This window comes from Patagioenas fasciata, chromosome 18, assembly GCF_037038585.1.
Source record: "Patagioenas fasciata isolate bPatFas1 chromosome 18, bPatFas1.hap1, whole genome shotgun sequence".
Classification (NCBI taxonomy): Eukaryota; Metazoa; Chordata; class Aves; order Columbiformes; family Columbidae; genus Patagioenas; species Patagioenas fasciata.
The window spans coordinates 6,525,046-6,549,378 of NC_092537.1; the positions used below are offsets into that span (position 1 = coordinate 6,525,046).

The 24,333-nt window shown below is 37.9% G+C and overlaps 1 protein-coding gene across 5 annotated transcripts in view; it reads left to right on the forward strand.

Annotated features, from left to right (window-relative positions):
* STXBP4 (syntaxin binding protein 4) overlaps positions 1-24,333 on the forward strand; it is a 65,348-nt gene that overhangs the window by 14,370 nt on the left and 26,645 nt on the right. For 4 of the 5 annotated variants that reach the window (XM_065852432.2, XM_071816264.1, XM_065852431.2 and 1 more), the window contains 12 exons: positions 2,561-2,667; positions 3,073-3,256; positions 3,500-3,578; positions 5,584-5,666; positions 6,157-6,253; positions 7,616-7,728; positions 8,403-8,489; positions 10,026-10,091; positions 14,916-15,092; positions 17,075-17,191; positions 17,702-17,751; positions 18,276-18,409. In XM_065852432.2, the coding sequence (XP_065708504.1) occupies positions 2,561-2,667; positions 3,073-3,256; positions 3,500-3,578; positions 5,584-5,666; positions 6,157-6,253; positions 7,616-7,728; positions 8,403-8,489; positions 10,026-10,091; positions 14,916-15,092; positions 17,075-17,191; positions 17,702-17,751; positions 18,276-18,409 (1,294 nt within the window). Of the gene's footprint in view, positions 1-2,560; positions 2,668-3,072; positions 3,257-3,499; positions 3,579-5,583; positions 5,667-6,156; positions 6,254-7,615; positions 7,729-8,402; positions 8,490-10,025; positions 10,092-14,915; positions 15,093-17,074; positions 17,192-17,701; positions 17,752-18,275; positions 18,414-24,333 lie in introns of all 5 variants that reach the window. The other variant, XM_071816265.1, reaches the window with a different exon arrangement.

Sequence of the window (24,333 nt, forward strand, 5' to 3'; positions counted from 1 at the left end):
GTACCTACTTCTGCATAATATTTTATATATACAGTTATATTTTAAATACAAAATTTGTGTTTCTCCTCCCTTCCTCTTTGAAAAGAATTAGGTCATTGCACCATAGCATGGTTACATGGTAATGAAAATAATTCATTAATTCATTTGAGCTAAATTACGGTCTTATTCTCCAATTTACCTATGAGTGAGTAAGAAATCAACTTCTTTAAGAGGTTGCATGATGCAAGGTAAATCCACAAGGATGAGACAGAGCTACCAATTGCATCTCTTCTTTTTCCTGGACGTTCAAAAAATCATTTTTCCCTTAGACTTAATGTAGATGGATACTTGCAGTTGGAAAGCATTGTGTAGGCAAATTAGAAAGAAAAATTCTGATAATGCAGACTAATAAATGTATGAATCAGTACTGATTAATGTTTTCATCTATGACAAATGCAATATGTAAATCAGGCAGATTTGTCAGGTTAAAAAAATAAATAATAACAGAACTGTCTGGATCAAGTACACAAAGCTGTTTAGCCAAGTGTCTCCTTTTGCATCCCAAGCTATGGTTATTTTGATGTGTAGGTAACCAGTTTTTGCCTCTTGCCAAGGAAGAGATTACAAGTTAATTTCATAAGCAGTGAGTTTTGCCTGAAAACAGTCTTTACCACAGGTAAGGCACTGTATACAAAAATATTTTCTAGGATATCTGATTCACTACTCAGTTATCCCAGGTTCCAGTCTAAGTCGGGGAATGACCTATTAGAGAGCAGTGTAGGGGAAAGGGACCTGGGAGTCCTGGTGGACAGCAGGGTGACCATGAGCCAGCACTGGGCCCTTGTGGCCAGGAAGGCCAATGGTACCTGGGGTGGGTTAGAAGGGGGTGGTCAGTAGGTCAGAGAGGTTCTCCTGCCCCTCTGCTCTGCCCTGGGGAGACCACACCTGGAATATTGTGTCCAGTTCTGGCCCCTCAGTTCCAGAAGGACAGGGAACTGCTGGAGAGAGTCCAGCGCAGGGCAACAAAGATGCTGAAGGGAGTGGAGCATCTCCCGTGTGAGGAAAGGCTGAGGGAGCTGGGGCTCTGGAGCTTGGAGAAGAGGAGACTGAGGGGTGACCTCATTAATGTTTACAGATATCTAAAGGATGAGTGTCAGGAGGATGGAGCCAGGCTCTTCTGGGTGACAACCAATGATAGGACAAGGGGCAAGGGGTTCAAACTGGAACACAGGAGGTTCCACTTAAATTTGAGAAGAAACTTCTTCTCAGTAAGGGTGTCAGAGCCTGGCCCAGGCTGCCCAGGGAGGTTGTGGAGTCTCCTTCTCTGCAGACATTCAAACCCGCCTGGACACCTTCCTGTGGAACCTCAGCTGGGTGTTCCTGCTCCAGCAGGAGGATTGCACTGGATGAGCTCTCCAGGTCCCTTCCGATCCCTGACACTCTGGGATTCTGTGTAAAGATATAATTTGAAGTCTGTCATACATAATCGATGGACTGAAACTAAGACATTAATTTGCAACTTTAGCAATACTAGAGGTGAGATCTTAATCTTGTTTGTCTTGAGAAACCTGAGTAACAAGCATATTTAGATCTCTGCCACATGAGGGCAGCATCGAAGTGGGTATCTTTTAATAGGCTGGATGCAAGCAAAATAAAAGATCTACAAATTTTTCTTTAATCCAAACCAAAACACTAAGTGACAAAAAAATGTAGTAAAGTGCTATCAGAGATTTGAAATAACACAGCTAAAATTATAGTATATAGGCATTAAATATGTAAAATAATACTGGTCTTAAAAAGGTTTTTACTTATTTCCTATGTATATTTTTCTGAACACAGTTTGTTTCAGATGGTCAGGTTCGTTCTGTGATTAATTTCTTACGAGCCGAAGAACACAGACATGTTACGTGTAATTTGATGTATATTACATCAGAAAAATGTCATGACTATGTCACCATAGGTGAATTGCATGAATTTACAGGTACATTGTTGAGGCCTCTCTTAAAATATGAGTAAAGAAAACTTTATCTTAGTGAGAAATCTACCCTGGCATGTTTAAAGTCTTGTCTTAGAGCCTCTGAGACAGCAATGTGGTATGTTCATGTGTTGGTAGAAATTTTGCAATGAATAATTGAACAGAAGCACAAAGTTGACAATATTATTTCTATTGTGGTTCAGACTGGTGAATTCCAAGTAGACTAATTTTTCTCATTAATATGGCTAGTAAATTTGAGAAGAAACTTCTTCATGGTGAGGGTGGCAGAGCCTGGCCCAGGCTGCCCAGGGAGGTTGTGGAGTCTCCTTCTGTGCAGACATTCAAACCCGCCTGGACACCTTCCTGTGGAATCTCAGCTGGGTGTTCCTGCTCCATGGGGGGATTGCACTGGATGAGCTTTCCAGGTCCCTTCAGTCCCTGACATTCTGTGATTCTGTGATTGTGAAAATGTAGAGCCATTCTTGCTATTTCTTGTCTTAACAGATCCAGGGAAATATGTTGAAGTGCTGTGTTTGTACAGTTCTTTCTAAAGTGTTAGCAATTAATATGAAATTTGTGGGTTTGTTTTTTTATTTGTTATGCTAGGATGGACGATTGAGACCTGGAGATCAACTTGTATCCATAAACAAAGAGTCAATGATTGGTGTTTCCTATGAAGAGGCAAAAGCTATAATCAACAGAACAAAGATGAGGTATCTGTTACTGTCAAACAGCCAACCTTCCAAAATGGTTTATTGTGTGATGTTTACGATCAGAATAATGTGAAAAGTCTTGTCATGTGCCCTTAGAGAAGACTCCAGGGATATTAATTTTTTAAAACTATTCAGTTGCATTATTTCATAGAAAAGGACTCCAATGCACACTTTAGACAGGTAAAATTATTATACTTCCATTCCTTTTAAAAGGAAAACAAAACAAAACCAAAACCAACATTTTTTGCTTTTTTAAAAGCTGGGGAATAGAACATTCTTTTAGAAAAATAAATAAATGGAATCACACACAATGTTTGGGAAAATGTAGTTTGTGCAAGAGTGACATATAGTCTTATGAACTTTTTAGTATACAACATGTTGAAACTTTTTAAATTTTAATTTTAGGTTTGACAGTTTTTGGGAAATAGCTTTTATTAGACAAAAGAATATTCCCAGTTATTCAGAGGATCTGCAACGTCCTTCCAGCCTCTTAACGCCTTCTGTAGCAAATGGAGAGCAACAGGCTGCAGTACTTAGTTCTCTTGCATCTCCTAATGGGAAGCTTGTTTCAACATTCACTCCGAATGCTGTGAGTATACTTATTACTCCTCTTAGTATAAAGGAAGCCAGTGGTTGTTTTTCCTAATTTTATTGGAATTTCAGTATAGAGTTATTTTAATTCAGTTTCCATTCTAGTAAGAAAATGACTGGCTCTTTTTCCTACACAATGGTCTTCCTTCCTCTCTCTTTCTTTTTACGTTAATGTGTATTTCCAGGTTGGCTTTTGATCTGCTTTAGAAGTGGTGTCTCATGACTTGATTTTCTTTCCCAGATGGAAACTGGAGTCAAGACAGGACAGCAATCTCCAATTACTTCTCTAGACAGCAGTCCTGCTGATGTGTCTGCCACTGGTAAATGCTGATTTAATTCCCTGCCACCCTTTTTATTCTTCAATAACTGTCATACAGAAAATAGTACATACTGAGACTCAATGGTCTTTTATAAAAGCAATATTGCACTATTTTTGTAGTACCAAGTAAAGGACTGAGACCAATGAATTGTTTAGTAGATTCTGTCAAATATAACTTACATTGTCTTTAACAAACAGCTGAAACCAAACAGAAATGAGTGATCACAACATTTGCTATACAGCAGTAATGATAATAGACTCAGTAGAAACCAGAGAATGAAAACTCACATATAGATCAAGATTAGGTTGCCATAGAGACTGGGCTTTCTTGATTTAATGCAATTCTGTGGATGTATACTGCTTGCTTGGTTAACTCTTGGTTAATAGAATGCAATACACAGGAGCATCACTGTTGCTTAAAGAGACCAAGAAGGCCACAGTCCCTTAACATATCTGAATAATGTAGCTGGTAGAGTAGAAAGCAGAAATACTTGCAACTCCAGTTTGTGCTGTTTCTTGTCATTTTTCATTTCAGTCTTAGCACATCTTTAGTCAAAGCTGCCACTTCTCTCATGCTGCCCTTTTTCAAAGATAACCTTGAAAAATTAAAGTAGCTCTTAGATTATGGGGGTTTTTTTAAATGCTGTAAGAAGAATCAGCATGATTTTGAGAAATTCTTGCACAAACTCATACAGAGGCTTTTTCATTCGGAGTTGAAAGGAAGTGTGCCAATTCAGCTGAGCTTCTAGCCCACTGTCTTCAGAATTTAATATAGCTTGTGAGAGGTGTTAGTGTCAGAAATTTTCAAGATGTTTTGGTTTATACTTTTGGCATAAAAAGAGAATGTAAATTACTTTGAACTTGGAAACAGATATGCTGTGAAACTAAAAAAAAAAAATCTATGCAATTCCTTCTGTTCCTTTAGAGAGAATCTTGAACTTGCAGTAAGATCCTTTAGTTTTCAAATGCTGAGTTTGGTTTCAGTACCTCTCTAGTCCATGAATGAAATAATGAATTACGATCTAAATTATATTTATAAGTAATGAATGCAGGCAAGTATTCCATATGCTTCTGCAAAAAACAGGTCAATGAATTTGTTCCATTTATGTACATCTAAAATCCAAAGAAACTGATAGGTAGCTGCCCTTTTGTGTGCTGTCTGTGATCAAAGGCTTCCAAAGGTTTCTGCTTCCTGCGTTGTATCCACAGGTGTGTCTGAAACATGACAAAGTTCCATTAAAACTAAGCACACACACTAAAAAAAGCACAGTTATTCTGAAATCTTACACATGGGCTTCTTAGTACTGCTGGGTTTTTTTCCTTTCCTCAGCTTCATCATTTGTGTATGTTGAAAATAAAATAGATGCACCATAAGTTATTAATGCAACTATCTAAAATTGTGCAAACTTGTATTTCTGACTACAAGGACTGGAGAGGAGGGGATGACGGATGATGGTTTTAGTGGATGTAGTTCTTGAAAAGAGTTCCTCCCCAGGAAAAAGTGCTGAGGAGCCTGCTGGAATTCAATCTAAACTACCTCCACACAGCCCTTGGTCATCATTCCCTCTCTTCCCAGTGTTTTCCGAATCACTAGATTTGCTTTTGGGGACTGTTGATTATGCTCAGGGTATGTCTTGAAGCACTTTCTCGGAATTCACAAGTGTGTTTCCAGAGTAACTGTATCTCTGAGTGAATAGAAAATACCACAAGCATAAGCCATATGCTTGATGGATCACTCAAAGTTATTCCTGGTTTATTCCTGCTAATTTGCTACTTGTCACTTTTCGATGTGAAAAAATCATTTAAGTGATTGATACCCATAATTTTTGTTTATTACAATTCTGTCCTTTAAAAAAAAAAAAGGTCAATCTAAATATTAACATTTATTTGTCGCAAGTGGGTGTTTAGCTGGCATCCATTTAATGAGCAGAGCTTCAGAACAAATTTTTCAAAGCAATAGTTACAACTGTATTGTTATTGAATGTTTTTCCTTTTTTGCTTCTCAGTTATTGCTCCAAGCCAGAATGATGAGTTTGAGCTGCAAGGAAGGGACTCCGCTCTTCATCTCAAAGCAGAAAAACTGGAGAGGGTAAATACTTCTAATATTTTTGGTTTTCCTTTCTCCCCCTTCATGGTGCATGTAAAACATCTGGAGAATATTTCTAGGTTGACAAACTTGAAGGTATAAATTATACACCAAATTTTCTATTTAGATAGTTCTTTCAGGTTGCTGGCCAATATTTCATTTTATATATTGAGCAAATTACTGGTTTTGTTAATCTAATTACTGATGAAATCTTCTGGGAATCTGAACATCCCTCAGGATTTTTAAGGCAGTTATTAAGGACAAAGAGTTTTGCTTATTATGCTCATCTGTATTCAAGGTTAAATAATATCTGAACATCTCTCAATTAAAAGGAAAAGCCATTGAGTGGCTCTGGAATAAAAGTGTTGTCAGCGAGAGCGTGCTATGATACAAAGGCTCTTTGAAGTGTAGCTCTGTAATTACTCCCCCATGTCCCTGCAGTCGTGTTCCCTGGTCCTTTCTTTTTTCTCCAAAATAAGTTTTGTCCTTCCAGGCATTGAATTATCTTGGGATTCAGCCCACAGATGAACAGCAGCAAGCCCTGAGGCAGCAACTTCAGAAAGATTCTAAAGGAACAGTGTCTTTTGGAGGTAATAATTTGTTAATTACCATGGAAAATAATGACATGTAGGAAAATAGAAGTGATAGAGAATAACCATTAATATATTTTCTGTCAGTATTGGATTGCTACTGAAAATAAAATGATACTTTGAGGCAAGAACCTTATTCTATTGTGTTAGAGTAAGCTTGGAATTCTGAAGCTAAGTAATTGGAAATCAAATCACAAATTTATCTCATTAAGAGCAGCCTTGAGAAAGTTTGGATTTTGTGCTCACAAATTGTGAAATTTTCGCCTTGACAATGGAGTACTGTAACTGTTCCAGAAATTACTTGGGAGAGTATTGATGGTTAAAGAGGCATCTTGAAGCAGCTATACTGACAGATTATTTAACTTCAGTTTGTGAGAAGCAGGAACATTTCATCTCTTGCATGTAGAAAGAGATTTGCATGGAGACCATAGTGATTCTTCTTCCAGCTAAACCTAATTCTGATGGAGATGAGTTGTTTCTGTTGGTTATGACAATTTTGGTAGGTGACACTAACAATTTAAGAGTATTTGTCATAAACTGTGAGACATATGATAGTTCTGATGCTAAAACTGATGGAAATTTCACTTTTCCTAAAGTTTATGAAAAACAGCATGAAACACAAGTTTATGAAAAATAATTTTTTGTACTTATCCATCCAAAACCACACTGGACTTTCAAGAACCTTATCAAGAAAGATACTGGATCTTCCAGCAGATTTTATGTCATGGAAACAAACTGACTTTTATACTTCCGCTTTTCTGTCATATTGTAACAGATATTGGGTCATCCAAGCTACGTTGATTAAAAATGCTGTAGAATTTATATTTAAACTTTCAGCTTGGCCAGCATCACTTTTACCAGGGCTCTGTTAGGGGCTTAAAGGACCTGCAAAGCAAACAATGGGCTGTGAGCTGGCCTGATGCTGTTCCTTTTCCCACAGAGGTGCTGTGTTGCCTGCAGTAAGGTCAGTTCACTGGGAAAGGTGGGTGTGTAGCAGGTGTGCACCTTGCTTTTCGACTTTTCACAGGGACCTGCCAAGTGTAGAGCGTCTCTAACCACGTACTTTTGAAGGTGAACACCTTTTGTTTCCTTCTCCTCAACTTGATTCAGGGGTATTTCCTGCCAAGACCCCATGGACGTTTTTGTTCTTACCAGCTTTACCAAATGTTTCTGTTCAGCGAGATGTGTCTGACAACGCTGTAGGTGAATTAGATTTTCCTTTAGAAAACTTCTGGAGGGCACACACTGCATTTATAAAGAATAGCCCTGCAGTGGGATCTCAGTAGTTGTGTTGTGTCTAGTGATGCTGCCCCTAAACTGAACTCATAGCCTAAAGGAACAAAATCTAAACTTTTTCTCCAGATTTTGTTGAAGTTTCAAGGAATCTGCTCTCTATGCAGTTGAATGCGACGGATGACGGCCAAAAATCTGTCACATTTGGGGTCAATGGAATTGCCAGCTTACTGGATTCACAGGTAAAATGTGTGCCTGTACATTGTGTAACTGTTGGGAGGAGATTATTGGAGAGCTTATTGTATGAGATTGCTCCAAATCTTGAGCAGATGTTTAGAAGAGCTCCGTATCATGGTGTTCTCTAAGATAACCTACTTTCTGGGAAGCTTTTTAAAGCAACCTACTTTGCAGAAAGCAATTCACGTAATTATGTTGTGATTTATTATAAGTATGGACAACAGTGATTTACTGAGGTTTCCTGATGGAAAACATATTGCCGCTACTTGCGTGAGTGATAAACAATTATTGGGCCCGGTGATTTGAACTACTGCCACAATAAAAATCACTTTATTCTGGAGGTGACTTCAAGAAAGAGCATTTGCAGCATAAGAATACTAAAATAAAATTCTGTATTATTTAAAAAAAATGAAGAAAACAGGGGCTAATAGTGTTGTGTTCTTGATACTTTCAAAAATATTTTGATTAATCCTTTTGAACAGGAAAAATAATTGGTCCTTTGGAAGATAAGTTAGTCAGAATTTCCTTAAACATTTTTAGTATTTTCAGAGCTTTAAGTAATTTTAAAATAAATATTTTCCTCTCATTTTATTAACAAGACCTTTTAAGATAAGATGTTAAAGGCCGTGAAGATGCAATTAGCAATACATTCTAATCTTATCTATTTAAATATGCACAGTTTGTAACCTGTGATTCTTTGGAGGATGACGTGGAAAGACTTAAGAAAGAAAGAAATGAAGCTTTAAAAGAAATTAGTAAATTAAAGGTAATACTTAATTTTTATTTGCTTTAAGTTATTCAAGAGGCTGATTTTGAGTGTATAGAGTACTTTTGAATTTTATGTGCAATTTTTGATTAATAAATAAAAAGGCGGAGCGAACAGTCCTAATTATGTTTGAAGATTGTATGCTTACAATATATTTCTGAAGACAGTGAATTTTATTTGTTATACCAATTACTGCCACATTTTTAGTCTGATTCACAGATAAATGAGACCAGCAGACATTTCACAAAAGTGAATTTGGAGAAGCGACTGATTTGCATAGAAATTTTATTTAGAAATGTGTGATCCTAGTAACGGCAATGTCTGAGCATACACTAATATTTTTGACAGAAGTCAGAACTGGAGGATAAAATGTTTTCAAAATCAATACATTTTCACAAACATTAAAAAATACATAAGACCTAAAGCAACAAATGTATTTCTTTTTAATTAGTATCCTGGGTTACAGCTGTGGTCCTATGGTCCTGAATTTCTTTTTTGACTACTCAGAAGATAAAAAAATTTCTGATTCTGTATTTAGCATACCTGGCTCTTCTTTTTGGACAGGACTGGAAAACTGATTTGAGCATACAGGCAGTTCACAGAATCCCAGACTGTCAGGGGTTGGAAGGGCCCTGGAAAGCTCATCCAGTGCAATCCCCCCATGGAGCAGGAACACCCAGCTGAGGTTCCACAGGAAGGTGTCCAGGCGGGTTTGAATGTCTGCAGAGAAGGAGACTCCACAACCTCCCTGGGCAGCCTGGGCCAGGCTCTGGCACCCTCACCATGAAGAAGTTTCTTCTGAAATTTAAGTGGAACCTCCTGTGTTCCAGTTTGAACCCATTACCCCTTGTCCTATCATTGGTTGTCACAGAGAAGAGCCTGGCTCCATCCTCCTGACGCTCACCCTTTAGATATCTGTAACCATGAATGAGGTCCCCCCTCAGTCTCCTCTTCTCCAAGCTCCAGAGCCCCAGCTCCCTCAGCCTTTCCTCACACGGGAGATGCTCCACTCCCTTCAGCATCTTTGTTGCCCTGCGCTGGACTCTCTCCAGCAGTTCCCTGTCCTTCTGGAACTGAGGGGCCACAACTGGACACAATATTCCAGGTGTGGTCTCCCCAGGGCAGAGCAGAGGGGCAGGAGAACCTCTCTGACCTACTGACCACCCCCCTTCTAATCCACCCAAAGTACCATTGGCCTTCCTGGCCACAAGGGCCCAGTGCTGCCTCATGGTCACCCTGCTGTCCACCAGGACCCCCAGGTCCCTTTCCCCTGCGCTGCTCTCTAATAGGTCATTCCCCAACTTAGACTGGAACCTGGGGTTGTTCTTGTCCAGATGCAAGACTCTACACTTGCCCTTGTTCTATTTCACAGATATATGTTGTGGCCTAGAAACATGCCAGTTGTACGGAAGGCAGTAAGCACAATGGTGGAAGTATTGCTACCCGTAGTTTCAAAAGATATAATTGGGTTTTAGGATAAACAACTCTTTTAGACCTCGTTGTTAATTATTTCTTCTTTTTTTCTTCTTTAATCAGGAAAAATTGTCTGAATCCCTGAATTTACAGAAACAGTTAACAGAGGAGCTACAAATAGTCAAGCAAGTATGTTGAAATGTGTTAAAAATGTAATAATTCTGTCTTTTTCACTCTTTTATTATGGAAGGGAGAAAGGAGCACTTTTTTCTCTCTATGTTCGTATAGACTATACCTGCACACTGATTTCAACACTAAGTGGTTCTTTTGTTACAACGAAGTTTTTAATTAGAATTGGAGAATATTGATGCTGAAGTTTTTAGAGCAGTAATAACTTCTGTGCTGTTGGACTGAGGTAGGAACTGTAAGACAAGCTGGATTAGATAAATTGGATAATAATGTAGTAGTGCCTGTCTGGTCTGAAGTGTTCTTGAAGTGATTTTGCTGTTCGTAGGCAACAATGTGCCTAATCTACAGTCCTCACTTTAGCTACTTCATATGTCAACCAGAGTTTTGAGTATGAAAAAATAGACACACTTGGCAATTCTACCTGTTATTTATCAGGGAAAAAAATGGCAGTAAGTGTTTTGTGAGGAATGTATTGTTTCTGTCTCCATATTGATCTATGACTATGAGAGAAGAAATCAGAACAACTTATGAAATTTAGCCTTCTTGTGTCTCTGAAAGGAAGCTTCCAACTATACGTAAGTCTCATGTCATTTATAGCCTGGATTCAAAACCAAGTAACTTCCCTATTTCCCGGTTCTACTGAACATCATCCTGTCAGCTCTTTTCTTCTCATGAGCTGGGCGCCTTTCTTCTCTCCTGTGCTGCTACAAGTGTGCAATGTAGGCTTCCAATGGCTACCTGTTCCATCAGATGTCATGCGTCAAAATGCACGATACAGTTTAAAAATCTTTCCACATGCTGTTAGGTTAATACTAGTTTTACATTTTTATTCGTATAAGTAGATTTGTTCAGCACCGTCATTATCACCTTTTGTTCCTTCAGTATAAGAGAACTGCTTGAAAGCTTCTTCCATTAATATTGTGCTGTTGCCATCTGCAAACTGTGGGGCAGCAGGGAAATAAATTGCATTATTTCTTGGATAAAATTTAACTGGAAGGATGTTCCAGTGGTGCACCTCGTGTTTCCATTCACTAATGGGTGTTCAGTCTGTTGCTTTAGGTGAGAGCAAATATTCAGTCTATCAGTCCAGACTAAACCTAGCACAAAGTACAAACCCCAAAATGCCAACAGGATGGACATCAGGTCCTCGGCATTTAGTGTTTCCAATCACATATTTGCTGTTATTAGGAAGGCAGAGTTGGGCAAAGAAGGTTTAAGATGGTCTGGTTTAAGTGGCAGCAATGCCCGTTTTCTACCACATGAGGTCCTTGTTACTTCTATTTTTCTGTCCAGCACTGCCATGTGATGGTGAAGGTCAAATTTGCAGTACAAACCTCCAGAGGATAAATACTCTGAATTTCTATTAAATGCGTTAAGTAACTTCTGTTGAAGAGGTTCCATATAGTGAAACGAAAGAGAAATAATAAATTATATGTAATTACTGCACTCTGTGACCTATTTTAGGCAATACAAGCAGGTTTTTAATGGAAATTTTAGTCCTGTTTATGTGGTACCTTTTCAAGTGTTTTATATGTATTTCTGTAGTTCAGAACGAATGTTAGTGCTGGAATTCATGGTAGTGTGAAGTTTAAAAAAAAATAGGTTACTTAAAGTACAAGTTGCCATTTATGTGATGATGATATTTGTGCTTGAGCTGAAGTTAGTGAAATTAGTTAATGAGTGCATTATTGAGCCCTAATAGTCTGATTAAAAGTGAACAAACAAGCCAGCTTAAGTACGTGCTTCTGGTCTTCTGAATTCAGTGCGATTTAAACATTTTCTTTAAAATCACTGCTTTTCTGAAAAAAACAAAGTTTTAAATGAGGATACAGGCTACCAGTCGTATATAGAAGAATCTTTTGTGGTATTTCTATTGTCTACTGATTATGAATTGCAGGAATTACAGCTTAATTAGGACAGGTGTGCAAATATTCTGCTTAATGCACACGTTTTGTTACTACCCATTCGTTATGTGGTGCTTGAATTGGTGGCTAACAAGATAAACTCTTAAGATTAGAAATATTGCTAAATTTGAAATGAGGGAGTAATTATTTTCTAATAGTGATCTATGGCAATTAAAATATTTTAGTTGATATATTTTTGCTTTGAGATTTTGCTGCTACCTTTAGGTCTTCCTTGAAATCATAGGGAAGCTTAAATTGGCGTAAAACATAGAAAGGCACTTCTGGGTACCCAAAGTCGTCTTCACTGGCGGGGGCCCCTTACCTGCCCAAGTCAGAGAACATACCAGGTCCCCACAGTTCCAGCTTCAATAGCGGTAGAACTGGGAAACCTGATGGTATCGTTCCCCTTTTGCCTCCCTGCTGTAGCAAACAGCGCTGGTTTGTCAGGAAATTTTTCTAATTCAGTTGTAGTGTGGATAATCACTTAATTGTAATGTAAGGATCCATTGTTCGTTAATTATTCCTTTAGGTCTTTCACGGTTGAAATCTGGTCATACTTAGTCTGGCATTACAGAGAAATTAATATTCAACAATTGGGTTTCTGAAAAAAACAATGGAGGAGTAAAGGCAATTCTGGATTATAAGTGATTAAACCTTTATCTCAAGGAAGTCATATTTCAAAATGAAGACCTCCCTTTTCATTATAGCAATTTTCCCGTGACTTTCCTGATGTCAGTTTATTTCAATAATTCCTACGTGTGCATTTTGAAGATGCCACCCTTTGTCAAGGCCTCTGTGTTCAATTATATTAGTCAAACTTAATACCAGAGCATCCTTTTGTCTCCAAGAGTCTTTTTTCCCACTTCCAGCCCGTTATTGAAGGATACCTTTGCTCCTGAAGACCACCAGACCATCCCCTGTACCAGCAGGGACCAGCTTTTCTTGCTGCTGAGTCTCACTGTTTCTGACAGTGCCAAGAAAACACCCTCTACGTAGGCACTAAGTTTGACCTTTATTTATGTAGTCTCACACCTTCTTAGAATCCCCTGTGTTCTCCAAATTGCTTCTAGGAAAAAAGAACTGGGATGAGCAGCTTGCAGGAGGGTGGATTGTTCTGGTGGCCACAAACTGGACAGGCTTTCAGTGGGGGTTTTCATAACAGCCCCTTGCACTGCCAGTCCTGCTGTGCAAACAGCTGTAAACCAGAAAGACACGCGGCAATGGGCTTTGGAATATTCTGCGTTTCCAGGTGGAAACGATGGTCATGTAGAACAGGCTCATCTAATGGTTTTTGCTTCCAAAAGAAAAGAAAATAAAGATTGTTATACTCACTGTCAGATTAAAGGTTACTTAAATGTACCGCATCCCTTGTGTCCCTATAACAGAAACCTCTAAACTGTGTAACACCAATGTCAGCTGTAGTCACTAATGATGTTGCTCTTTGCTACATATGTGATTACTTCTTCTAATGCTTTGTTTTCTAAGAGACCAGAATGTCCCTTGCAATCATCCAAATTGGTATTATATTGCAAAACCATTGTAAATATGAAGAAGATGATGTCCTATATATGTCATTGAGATTAATTTACTTACAGCCTGAAATAAATATGTGTTGTTTATTAAGGCTAACAGTGTACAGATTAAAAGTAATCTGAAACTGAGATAGGTAGATCATTTTGCAGAGAAAACGTTATGACAAAGTATAGGAAAACCTGACTTGAAGAATATTGATTGCACAGAACAAATGCTTCTAAGTTAGGAAAGAATAGGATTAAATCTGCCTTTATAAGCTTATCTGACCTGTCTAGACAATTCTATTATGACACCTGTTAAATATTATCTGACATTTCTTCCACAAAAATTGGAAGATTTGGTCTTTTAGGTTTTTCAGAAACAGTGATTTCAAGTCTAGTTTCTAAAATGTTATTTCCTACTTATTACAGATTCCTATTGTTTGTTTCTTCTCTCCCTCTACCTGTTTCTCTTCTAGTCCCATTCCCAACCAACATATATTAATAGTTGTAATAATAAAATACCGTAGGTATACTAGGAATAGGACTTTCACCTAAATAGCCTTAGCTCAGGAATTTGTAAAAAGAATTTCTAGCAGTGTGAATTAGTATATTTAAAGCTTATAACTCAAATCATTCAGGAAATTCACATAAAGTGAGTTTTTCCACAGATCAATAAAAGCTAAGGGGTTTTGGTGCCAGTGAACCTGTATGTCTGCATTTTTTTGATGAGCCGTTTGTTTTTTCCTAGTGTAAACTCATCTGTAGTCCAGACCTTTAGTTTGACTTGAATTAATATTCAGTAGTAAAATAACTGAACAATATCCTTCTCTAAATCAAATTTTACAGTTTGGGATTACTTGGGCTGAATTAAAAGCTAACAGTTCCTAATTCGCTGTTTTCTATATATTATTTTTATCACTTCTATATAACACTCTTCAGTGATAATAGAAGATAATAATGTAAGAGCGGGAACTAGGCAGAAAAATAAAAAACAGCACTTATTTTGAGCACAATGTCAACTGAATATTTCCTTTAGAAGTCCATCTACATGATGTGCAAACTCTGAATTGTGTGAATTCAGGCAATAACAGTGAAGTGAAATCACATCTTGTTAAAGTACGGAAATGATGGGGCAGATTAACAGCAGCAGATGCACTTCTATAAAACCTTTCATTCAATTAGACTTACGGTAATGATAGAATTTGTGATTTAATGTATTAAGACAATTATCTCAGTGAATACCTGTTCTTTGTTTGAACATCATACACTCACAAATTAGCAACTGAGCCATCTAACCATGAATGCTAAAAGGCAGCCCTGATGCCACCTGTGGTACTTTTGAGCTAAATCTGTACTACTTTGTTAGCTGGACTTGTAACTTGTCAATTAAATCCTATCACCTGCAGGAAGCCAAGGCAGCTGTAGAAGAGACACGAGCCCTGCGAAGCAGGATTCACCTGGCAGAGGCGGCACAAAGGCAGGCTCGTGGGATGGAGATGGACTATGAAGAAGTAATTCGCCTATTAGAAGCTGAAATTGTAGAGCTGAAGGCTCAGCTCACTGATCATTCTGGCCAAAATAAAGTAAGCAAAGCAGTCGCCTGTCGTAGTTACCATGGTTTCCTCGCTGTTGTCGTGTGTCTTGTTTTCATTTTCTTTTCATCTGCTTTTCTAAAGTAGGTCACTGTTTGTCTTGTATTATTCAATAACTGGAAGGATGCGTAGTGAAGGGGGTAATGTGAAGTGTGTGAGCCTTCCTTTATCGAGATGTCTTTGGGCTGGAAAAATAGAAGCTAGAAGCAAATGTGGGTCATAGGTCAAAATGGCACATCTCAAGCATTAAAGCATGGAACAGTTTCTGGACTGCAGTTATATTGTCTCTAAAAACTATGTGTAATGTGTATGCTTTTGTCTTTATATAAAAATGGCCTTCATATTCATGTTTCTGTTAGACAAATAATAACAATATCAAGACTGGTACTGTTCTTGAGTAAATTTGGATTTAATCAAGGTAATAACTTAAATGCTACTAAGAGTATCCTGCCAAAATTCTACTTTTTTTTTTTTTTTAATTGAACCTCATATTTTAATAGCACCTCATCTTCAGTGAGGCATTTTCAAAACGTGCTAAGGAATAAAATATTTGAGGCACTTCTAAATTTTTCCACAGAATTGCAGATTATTTTCTACACGCAGTTTGAACGAGTGCAGGGTGGTTGGCATTGGTGTGGTTACCTTGTTTTTCTCAGAAAAAACGCATGTGCCTATGAATCGATGAAGAAAACCTACTGAAATATTACCTTATTTCATCATGAGAATTAATTCAATATATTACAAGATATTAAAAGGTAAAACTGAGCCCTGTGGTATACAAGCTTGCAAAGAAGCAACGTAGCAAGAACATGTAGCTCCCAGGGAGGAATTCCTCTTATCTAATTGTGTGTGTGGTGAGGTGAATCACACCCTAGAAGTTCTTATTTGAGAACGTCTGGTGAGATGCCCCATCCTTATGTCAGGTGTTTTTGAAGCACTGCTTGTTTTCTAGGAGTTGAATAAATACCAAAATTTTAAGAAATGCAGAGCGTGTGGGTTGCTCTCTTAGAGATTTGTCTCTGAGATGCCAGCTCGAATTCCCGAAATTCTGAGTGAGTGCTCAAAAATCTGAGGTGAGATTTGATTCTCTGCATTACTTATTCAAAATAAGCAGTAGCAAGTAGGTATATAGAATATACTCGTGTTAGTATAAAAGAGTGAGGTCCGTCTGAGGGCTTACCAGCTCCCTCTCCAATAGTAAAGTGGCTTTTGGGGTTTTTTTTTTTAATGAGGGTTTTATACTGGGTAGTGGGCTCTCAGAAAAGATCACCTACAGTAATGCCAAAGCTGATTTTTAATGATAATGGTATTTTCTTAATTTTAGAGAGTATTTTGCTCAAGGTCTACTCCTCAGCAGACAGCCTGGCTAAACAGACGTCCCCATAGACACGTGAAGACTTTACTCGTGGTCCTCTCACATGAACAACCTGAAACCTTGAGCTTCCAGAGCTGGACTAAATGGGGCTCCCGGGAGCTATGGAGCTACGTCCCTGTAGCTGAAGGGACATATAACACTGATTGATGTGTTATACAAGCGCATGTAGGGCAATCCTAGGGGGTCATTTTCTCCAAGATATGCCGTCATTACTCTGTTGGCCAAAGGATGTACAGATACAAATTAGTGAGCTGAGCTTGTTCACGTGCTGGCTATTTATGCCACCCTGGTGACAGATACTGTCACCATCAGGTTGATATTTTTGATCCATTCATTAATCAGTTCAAACTGTCTTAAGATTTAGCCCTATCGCTGCTCTTAGCTGCCAGTTTATATCGCTTCCTAAAATCTGCTGCAGTTTGGGAGCTGATTTGTCTGCAGATCAGGCACACCTGCCTCAGGAGCAGCTATGTTTTCCAGAAATACAGAAAAGAATGTATGTTAAACATTTCAGATGTCCGTTTCAATTCACGTATTGTATCTGTGTGCGCTATTGGAGAAAATTATTAGAATAAAAGCCTTAAAATATCCCTCCCAGGATAACATCCAAGACTTGAGAAAGAGAGTTACAGTGCTCGACTGCCAGCTGCGGAAATCTGAGTCGGCCAGGAAGACCTTTGAGGTGGCTACTGAAAAATTGCTGCAATTTGTAGAGGTAACTTTGCTTGTCATATCTGACAACGTTTTATTTGGAAAAGTTTTGTGTTGATGTTTCTGAGGAATAAACACAATAAGCTGCCTACAGGCTAGTTTGCAAAGATCCTTTCATTGCTAGAAATAAAGATTGTGTATGTACAGATACGCGTAGGAATTTACTTTATATTTTGGTAAACACACTAAACAAATGAAACTGATCAGATTTTTTTTTTTTTCACCTAATTTTTCACAACTCGTGTTAATTTCTGTGAAATTCTTGAGAGGAAAAAGGCAGAAAAAGTATTATCTGGTAATGTTTTGAAATGCTACGAAACAACAACCAAAAAGTGACATTATGATAAAGAGGTTATAATACTTTGGTTTTTACTTTTACACTTCTGACTGGGAGAGACTAGACTTTAATTCCAAATCAAATCCCCCACACCCAAATAGAACGTTGAATTTTAAGATATTAACCTATTGACTGTGTTGATCTATGGTCTGTTAACTTGTTGCATGTCGCCAACAGGTTGTGCATGAAATACTTTCAGATAACTCTACTTCTTCGACACTTTTAAGGTAATGAATGGCATAGTTATTAATATTGACACAGCAACATTAACATAAAAAACCTCAACTATTGTTTCAAAGTCTCCAGAAGCTGTCTGGTAGCTCTTTTTCCTATAGTTTTTGCTATATGTTTCTGAATGTCCCTTTATTGGGAGGGGGGGAATTACATGAATTATAAATTAGGCTTTCAGGATACAGCTTCATTAAAAACGTCAGAATTAAATTAAAACAGTTAGTAATTACATAGCTGTGGTTGCCTGGATGTTTCCATGAAGTAATTATACTGTGCTATGGATTAGTTAAAATTGCAAGGAACCTTAACAGTGGGTTATAATTTTTTTGTTATTAATTTTTAACTTTCCTAATACCTTTATTGTACAGACAGAACTTCTGAGGCAAACTCATCAGTTTGGTAGTGTGAACCTTTGTTCATACGTTAAGACCAAAACCAATCTAGAAATACAAGTTTATTAAAAGTAACCATTGCTTTTATAATCTTACAAATACACAATTACTGTGTTTTGTTCTCTTAGTGACAGAAGAACAACACTGTCTACTAAAGCACTTCTTGCACGCCTAGGAAGGATTGGACCTACTGTCACAACAGCCCTTGCAGCAGAAGCCAGAGACCTTGCCAAGTCTGTCCGTGCCATTTTGGAAGTAGATTGTGAGTGAGTGTTTGTGTCTGCACGTATACACACACATAAATACTTCCTTTCTCCCATCAAGTGGTGTGGCTTTAGCATCTTGCTTGCTAATTGAGTCTATCATGTTTCAGCAGTCACCACATGAGATTTTTTTCCAGATGTGGAAAAAGGATCCTGAGTAGGGGTTACGTTTGGGTTGGGTTAGGACTGTGTTGCAGGATGCAGAGTCCAGTGTCTTTCACAACAGTGGAGGACGTACAAATGCAAGAGAAGAGCTGCGGCTGCAACGGGCTGTTCTCTTTGTTTTTCTAACCCTGACACTTACTGTAACCTAAACTTACCCTACCCACAGTCAGAACCTTCTCCTACAGTTGGACTGTGCTCTTAGGGAGATTGGGTCACTTTTCCGTTGTATGCTTCACCCAGCAGATTTTGTTCACTGTATTATTTTTTCATTTCATTCCAAGATTACAGAGCTGCCTTAATTCTGGCTGCTTGAGATTTAATCAGTACATCCTAGGACTGATGTAGAATGCAGAATGAGGAAAAACTAGTATGACACCAGCTTGGTGTCATCAGCAAACTTGCTGATAGTACACTCTGTTCCCTCTAATTCCTTATGTTATTTCTGATAGAATGCTCTGTTATTTCTTTTACTAGCTTTTAGTAATAATAATACTGTGGTCTAGTCAATCAAGAAAATATTTGTTCTTCTGAGGTTTAATGTGGGAGTAGGTATACACTTCTGAAAAGACCTAATAATTCAAAGATGTACAACGCAATTCATCCCACTCTAGAAGGGCTGACTGGGCAAGAGCTGTTATGCAAACTGAAATTAGTCACCTGTAGTGAAGCGTATTAAAGCCAATGGATGGTACTGCTACCGAGCAGATTGTTTAGAGCTACAGTGATGTCTCAGTGGACTCAGTTTTTCTTTTTGCTTTTGTTGTTCTGTTAACTTTGCCTTTTGCGCTCTTCACTTTCAGGTTCAGGCTTTTATCTAACAAAAACCTCATGAAAGGAAGAGGTGGAAGTGTAATATTAAAAGGTTGTATTGGTTCTGTTTGCTAGCATTCATCGCTCTTCCAAAAACAGATACCGAGGATTTCTGTATTTCAAGACCATCTTACTCTAAACATTAGGAGAGTAAGAAGTACGCATCACGTGGGATTCTGGAGCCTTGGGTTTCCTTCTCTGAAAAGGCATCTGAAGCTCACTGAGATTCATTCATGGCAATATTTCCACAGAGCTTGAGGGGCTTTAAACCGAAATGGTGAATGCAGTGTAAGTCAACAGGATTCTGGAAGAGAGGCTTTAATAACTCGGTGTCTTAAACCACACAAGTACAGATCCTTCCAACATGAGAAGGTTATATCAGAATGAGAGGATTTCTCTAAATCTGTAGAAATCGGAGCATTATTGTTAAGAATTTTTAAATGTGAATTTTGAAGTCAGGAAATGCCCTTGAGTAAGCAAACCCTCCAGGGCTTTTAAATATGGTGTCAATTCATTAGCAAAGAAGGTATTTTTATTTAAAATTGGATGTGAACTGGCAGAATAAATCATTCATAGCGCTGGAGGGTGGTGCAGGTTCAGTGTCAGTTCAATATGCACCTTCATCAAACTATAATAAGAATATGATGTTATTCCAAAGTATATATTTTCCTGGAAAATCCGAAGCAGAAAATTAATGCTAAAATCAGGAATATGAAGATTTCCAGAAACAGGCAAAATTAGCAAGATTTCCTCACTCTGATGCTGGATCCTCATACCGGAATGTTTACAAAATGTTATTCTGTTGAATTTCTATGAACATGTGTCAAATAGTGTCTTCATGAAGATTTTATTGCTGTAGGGAGTGAATGTAGCCTGCAGTTTAATTTTGAGATGCATGTATATCCTCAGGTCATTAACAGAAATCTCAGCCCATTGGTAAAAATTCTGCCAGTTCCTAAGTGGTTACTGTAGTAAACTGCCTGCAGTTGGAAATCTAAGAAAATCTGTGGCTTATTACATCATTCCTGGTTCAGATAATGGAAATGATTGTATATTTTGATCGTATTTACATATAGTTGAGCAGACACCTCAGTTCTAATCCAGGTTGGGTGGGCTGATTTGCAAAAATGGAACAGAAATGGCCTGACGTATTACAGGAGTTTCTGGAAAGCTGGTGAATTATGGTTGGCAATAACCATTGTATCAAATATTTGAATATCCTCTTTACATTGTTTGGGAATTAATTTAGAAAGGGACTGAATAAATATATTTATTGAGGAATTGTTTCAAGATACGGGAAAATGCCTGATTTGGCATTATATATATGCAATGTGTGTTTGTTACATCACTCTATGGAGAAGAAAACAAATAAGAAGATTAAAAATTGCTCAGAAGTGTCTGCGATATCAGAATTAAGAGTTACTGGTGAAAGTGAAAACAATACCAGTGGCCAGGAAAGGAGATAATTGTTTTTCCACTGGTGACAGTGGTGGAGTTCTGTCACATTGAATCATTTCGGTCACACTGCACAAGAAATCATGCGAGGAAAACTTCTAGTTCTAAATGCAACTGAATTTGAACATGTGGTTGTGTCAAACATAATAGGTAGGATACACATTAGAAAGCTCTGGAGCCATAGCAGGGATCCATTTTATATAGCTGAGAGTTAAAAATAGCTTTGCAGAGAAGGATTTAAAGATTGAACGTCATCCTTCTGAGTTCATTCTGATTTGGAGAGTATTACAGATAGATTTGGGCTCTGATGAGCCTGTATACGAGATTAAAGCTTTAAACCTCACTCACTTTCTCCCTCTAAAAAAAAAAAAGAACCAAACTAGTAGATAAGGCAGAGTAACAATTTAATAACGTTCTGTCTGCAGCCCTCCCTGCCACATTCTCACAGAAGATTTCCCAAGTGATCTTCAGTTTTCTTGCAGACGGACTGTCATAAAAAGGGCCTCTCATGTATGTAGCGTTTCATAAATATGCATCAAAGACAAAAAGCATAATAGATGCTACATTGCAGGCTGAAGGTTTTCCTTTCTTTCTCGAAAGATGTTCACAATATATTAACTTCTTAATGAATTCTTAGAGAATTGGAATTAGGATTTCTGAGATTGCTAAGTGGATAAAAATGCAGAGCTGGGCAACCGTCATCTTATATTTTACCTTCTAAATAGAACTTCTCTTCCATGATTTTCTTCATTTTGTACAACATGAAGTAAAGGAGCCCCAACCAAAATACCTTTTTGATTCATTTACAGTACGTGTGAAACAAAGTCTAGGTGCAAAGACAAGGCTGTGGAGTGTTCTTCCAGAAGAGAATTGCTTCACCTGTTAAAGATCATCCCTTGCAACCAGGTCAAAATGATGTATTTATGAATTAGTCCTCTTCTTGTGTAACAGCATGACATTTTGCTAGAAGGAAGAGGTTTAAAGAAGTTCCGTGTATTCCTGAGAATCTCCAAGGACATATTGCCTAGCGATAATGCTGCAGATCAGCTTTGCAGGTTGAATGACAGGTGTGTGAAGCCGGTTTGGCGATCCTTCAAGTGAGGGCTCTGCCTAAGAAAAAAGCAACTCGTTTTCCAGCGCTTGCTACTACAGGATCCTCAAGATCCAGAAATGCAAATAAGGAAGTAATAAACAGAATAATCAAGCTTATCCCTTGAAAGATTCATCCTTCATCTTCTTGAAAGACTCTAAGCTATTTTTAGAAAATAAGTCTTGAGAGGCCTTTCTGCTTTGTAGAATACAAGTATCTCCTGAAGACATAAAGAAAATTACTTTCATCATACAACGGATAATAATGCCTTAGTGAAAGAACTGTAGCATTTGAAAGTAGTTGCTGGCTGCACTTAGTAGTCCATATGGTGCAAATCATCCTAAAAAGACTTGAGCTAAAAAGAATTGAGAAAGCATTTTCTTTTCCATTACAAAATTAGAAAAGAAATACACTTGGTGCTGGTAATGGCAAAAATCTGATTAACCCTGGAACATACTTATCCCTTCATAAAATAGCAGGCAATCGGCACTTTGAAATGTGCACTAGCATAAGGTACTTTTAAGTATTTTGACTGCTAATTTCCTCACTCTGCCTCTGAAATTTCTATCCAAAAATACAGTCATGCTCTTGTTGATATGACCCCAGTCACCAGTATCCATCAGGTGCTCTGAAGGCCGCTGCTCAGCTCAGCAGGACCTCAGGCAGCACATCTTCAACTATCATGTTCCTTTAATCTCTCGTCAGCCTGGGATCTGACACATGGTAATGATGCTGAGGTTCACTAAAACAATCTCTAAATTAACATAGCCTCCAAAAATCCTACTTGCCTCACTGATATTGATCTTACAAGTCGCAGTAGTCACTGTGCCTTTGCTATTTTGAGAACAGCTAATTTTCTTAAGTATTTATATTCCTTTTATTTGTTGCAGCCTTGGTGTGTTTCTTTATTACAACAGGATTCATGCCATATACAATATTACAATTTTGTTCTTGAAAGTAAAGATACAACAGTGCTATAATTGTGTACAGATAATTGGCTGTAATTCATCAGGAGAGTTCTGAAAAAGCAGACAGGTAACCATGGGCTATTTCCTGCCCTCTATTTTGGTTTGTGTCTGTGCATCAAAATCCAGATGTAATTGCAACATGGGTAGGCATACCCTGGTGAAGTTGACTTTTGTTAATTAGGCTAGTGATATTACAAAGATGCATTTGCAGTGACTGAATATCAGCATATGAGTCCTCTGTTCACCCCAAGAATACTGTCTGATTGCCAGCATTTGCTGCAGCTCGCGATTCTTGTCTTCTTATATTTTTAGTATCAGAAAGAGAAAATTATTTCCTGCAAGATCATCTTTGTGAGGCTAATTCTGCACTGGGAGGACAGCAGACCTTTAACGTTCTTTCAGCCAATAAACTAGAAATGTACCTTTTCTTCCTTATTGGAAGAGCTACTTGGGAAGGAGCAGCATAATGATAACTGAAGGGATAACTCTGTGGATTCATTGTTCTACCAAGGCCATAAATATTTCAGTGAATTACTGAAATCAGAAATAGAAGAGACCTATTAAATTATACCGTGTATATCCTGAACACATCTGTACAGCTCCCCTTTTTAATAGCTTTTGACTAGCAATAGAAATCTTAAGATCGGTGCCATTTGCTTTAAAGCTAAAGCAGTTATACTTGTCAATTAAATGTTTTTCTGACACACAATTTGAGCCATGAAGCAGCTGCCCCAGTCATGGGCAGGGAGTTGGGAAGGGTGGAGATTTAACAGAAGTCTCCTGAGTTATATAAATGTGATCTTGATATTTCTTCCTGGACAGTAACCTACTATTACTACGATCTATTACAGTATGGATAATATTCTTCTGTATTCTTAGATAACCATCAAGTTTGTTAGTGATTTATAAAAATACTTTGTCTCTGGTTTATCATTGTTGAACATGATATTTATGCATTGCATTTTCATTGAACAGAAATGTCAGTTGGTGCTTTGGCTGCAGAACAGCGTCGAGTGGCACCTTTGCGCTGTATTGCCCTCTTAAAGGCTTCATCAGGAAAGGAGAATGACTAACGAGGAAGCAGAGACTTAATAGCGACAGCCAGTATATGCTCCGCGAAGTTTTCTGAAAAAGTTTTACCGGTTTTGATTTCTAGTACTGTATGTATGGTGATGTATTTCAGCGCTGTGTACTTGATCCAAATTACATTTTTAATGCGTGTTTATCCACATATTTCAAAGGAGTTTAGAATTATAGCTGTGGTTTCCAAGCTGTAGTTTGTCAGCAGCTACTGAACCACAAAACTCTTATAACTGATTTACAGCTCGTCTACAGAAACGTAGCACTTTAACATTCTTTACAACTAAAGATTAATTAGGATAATCTATGAGAATTTTTGAGGGTGAGTAGCGATGCCTGACTCAAAAAATTTGAG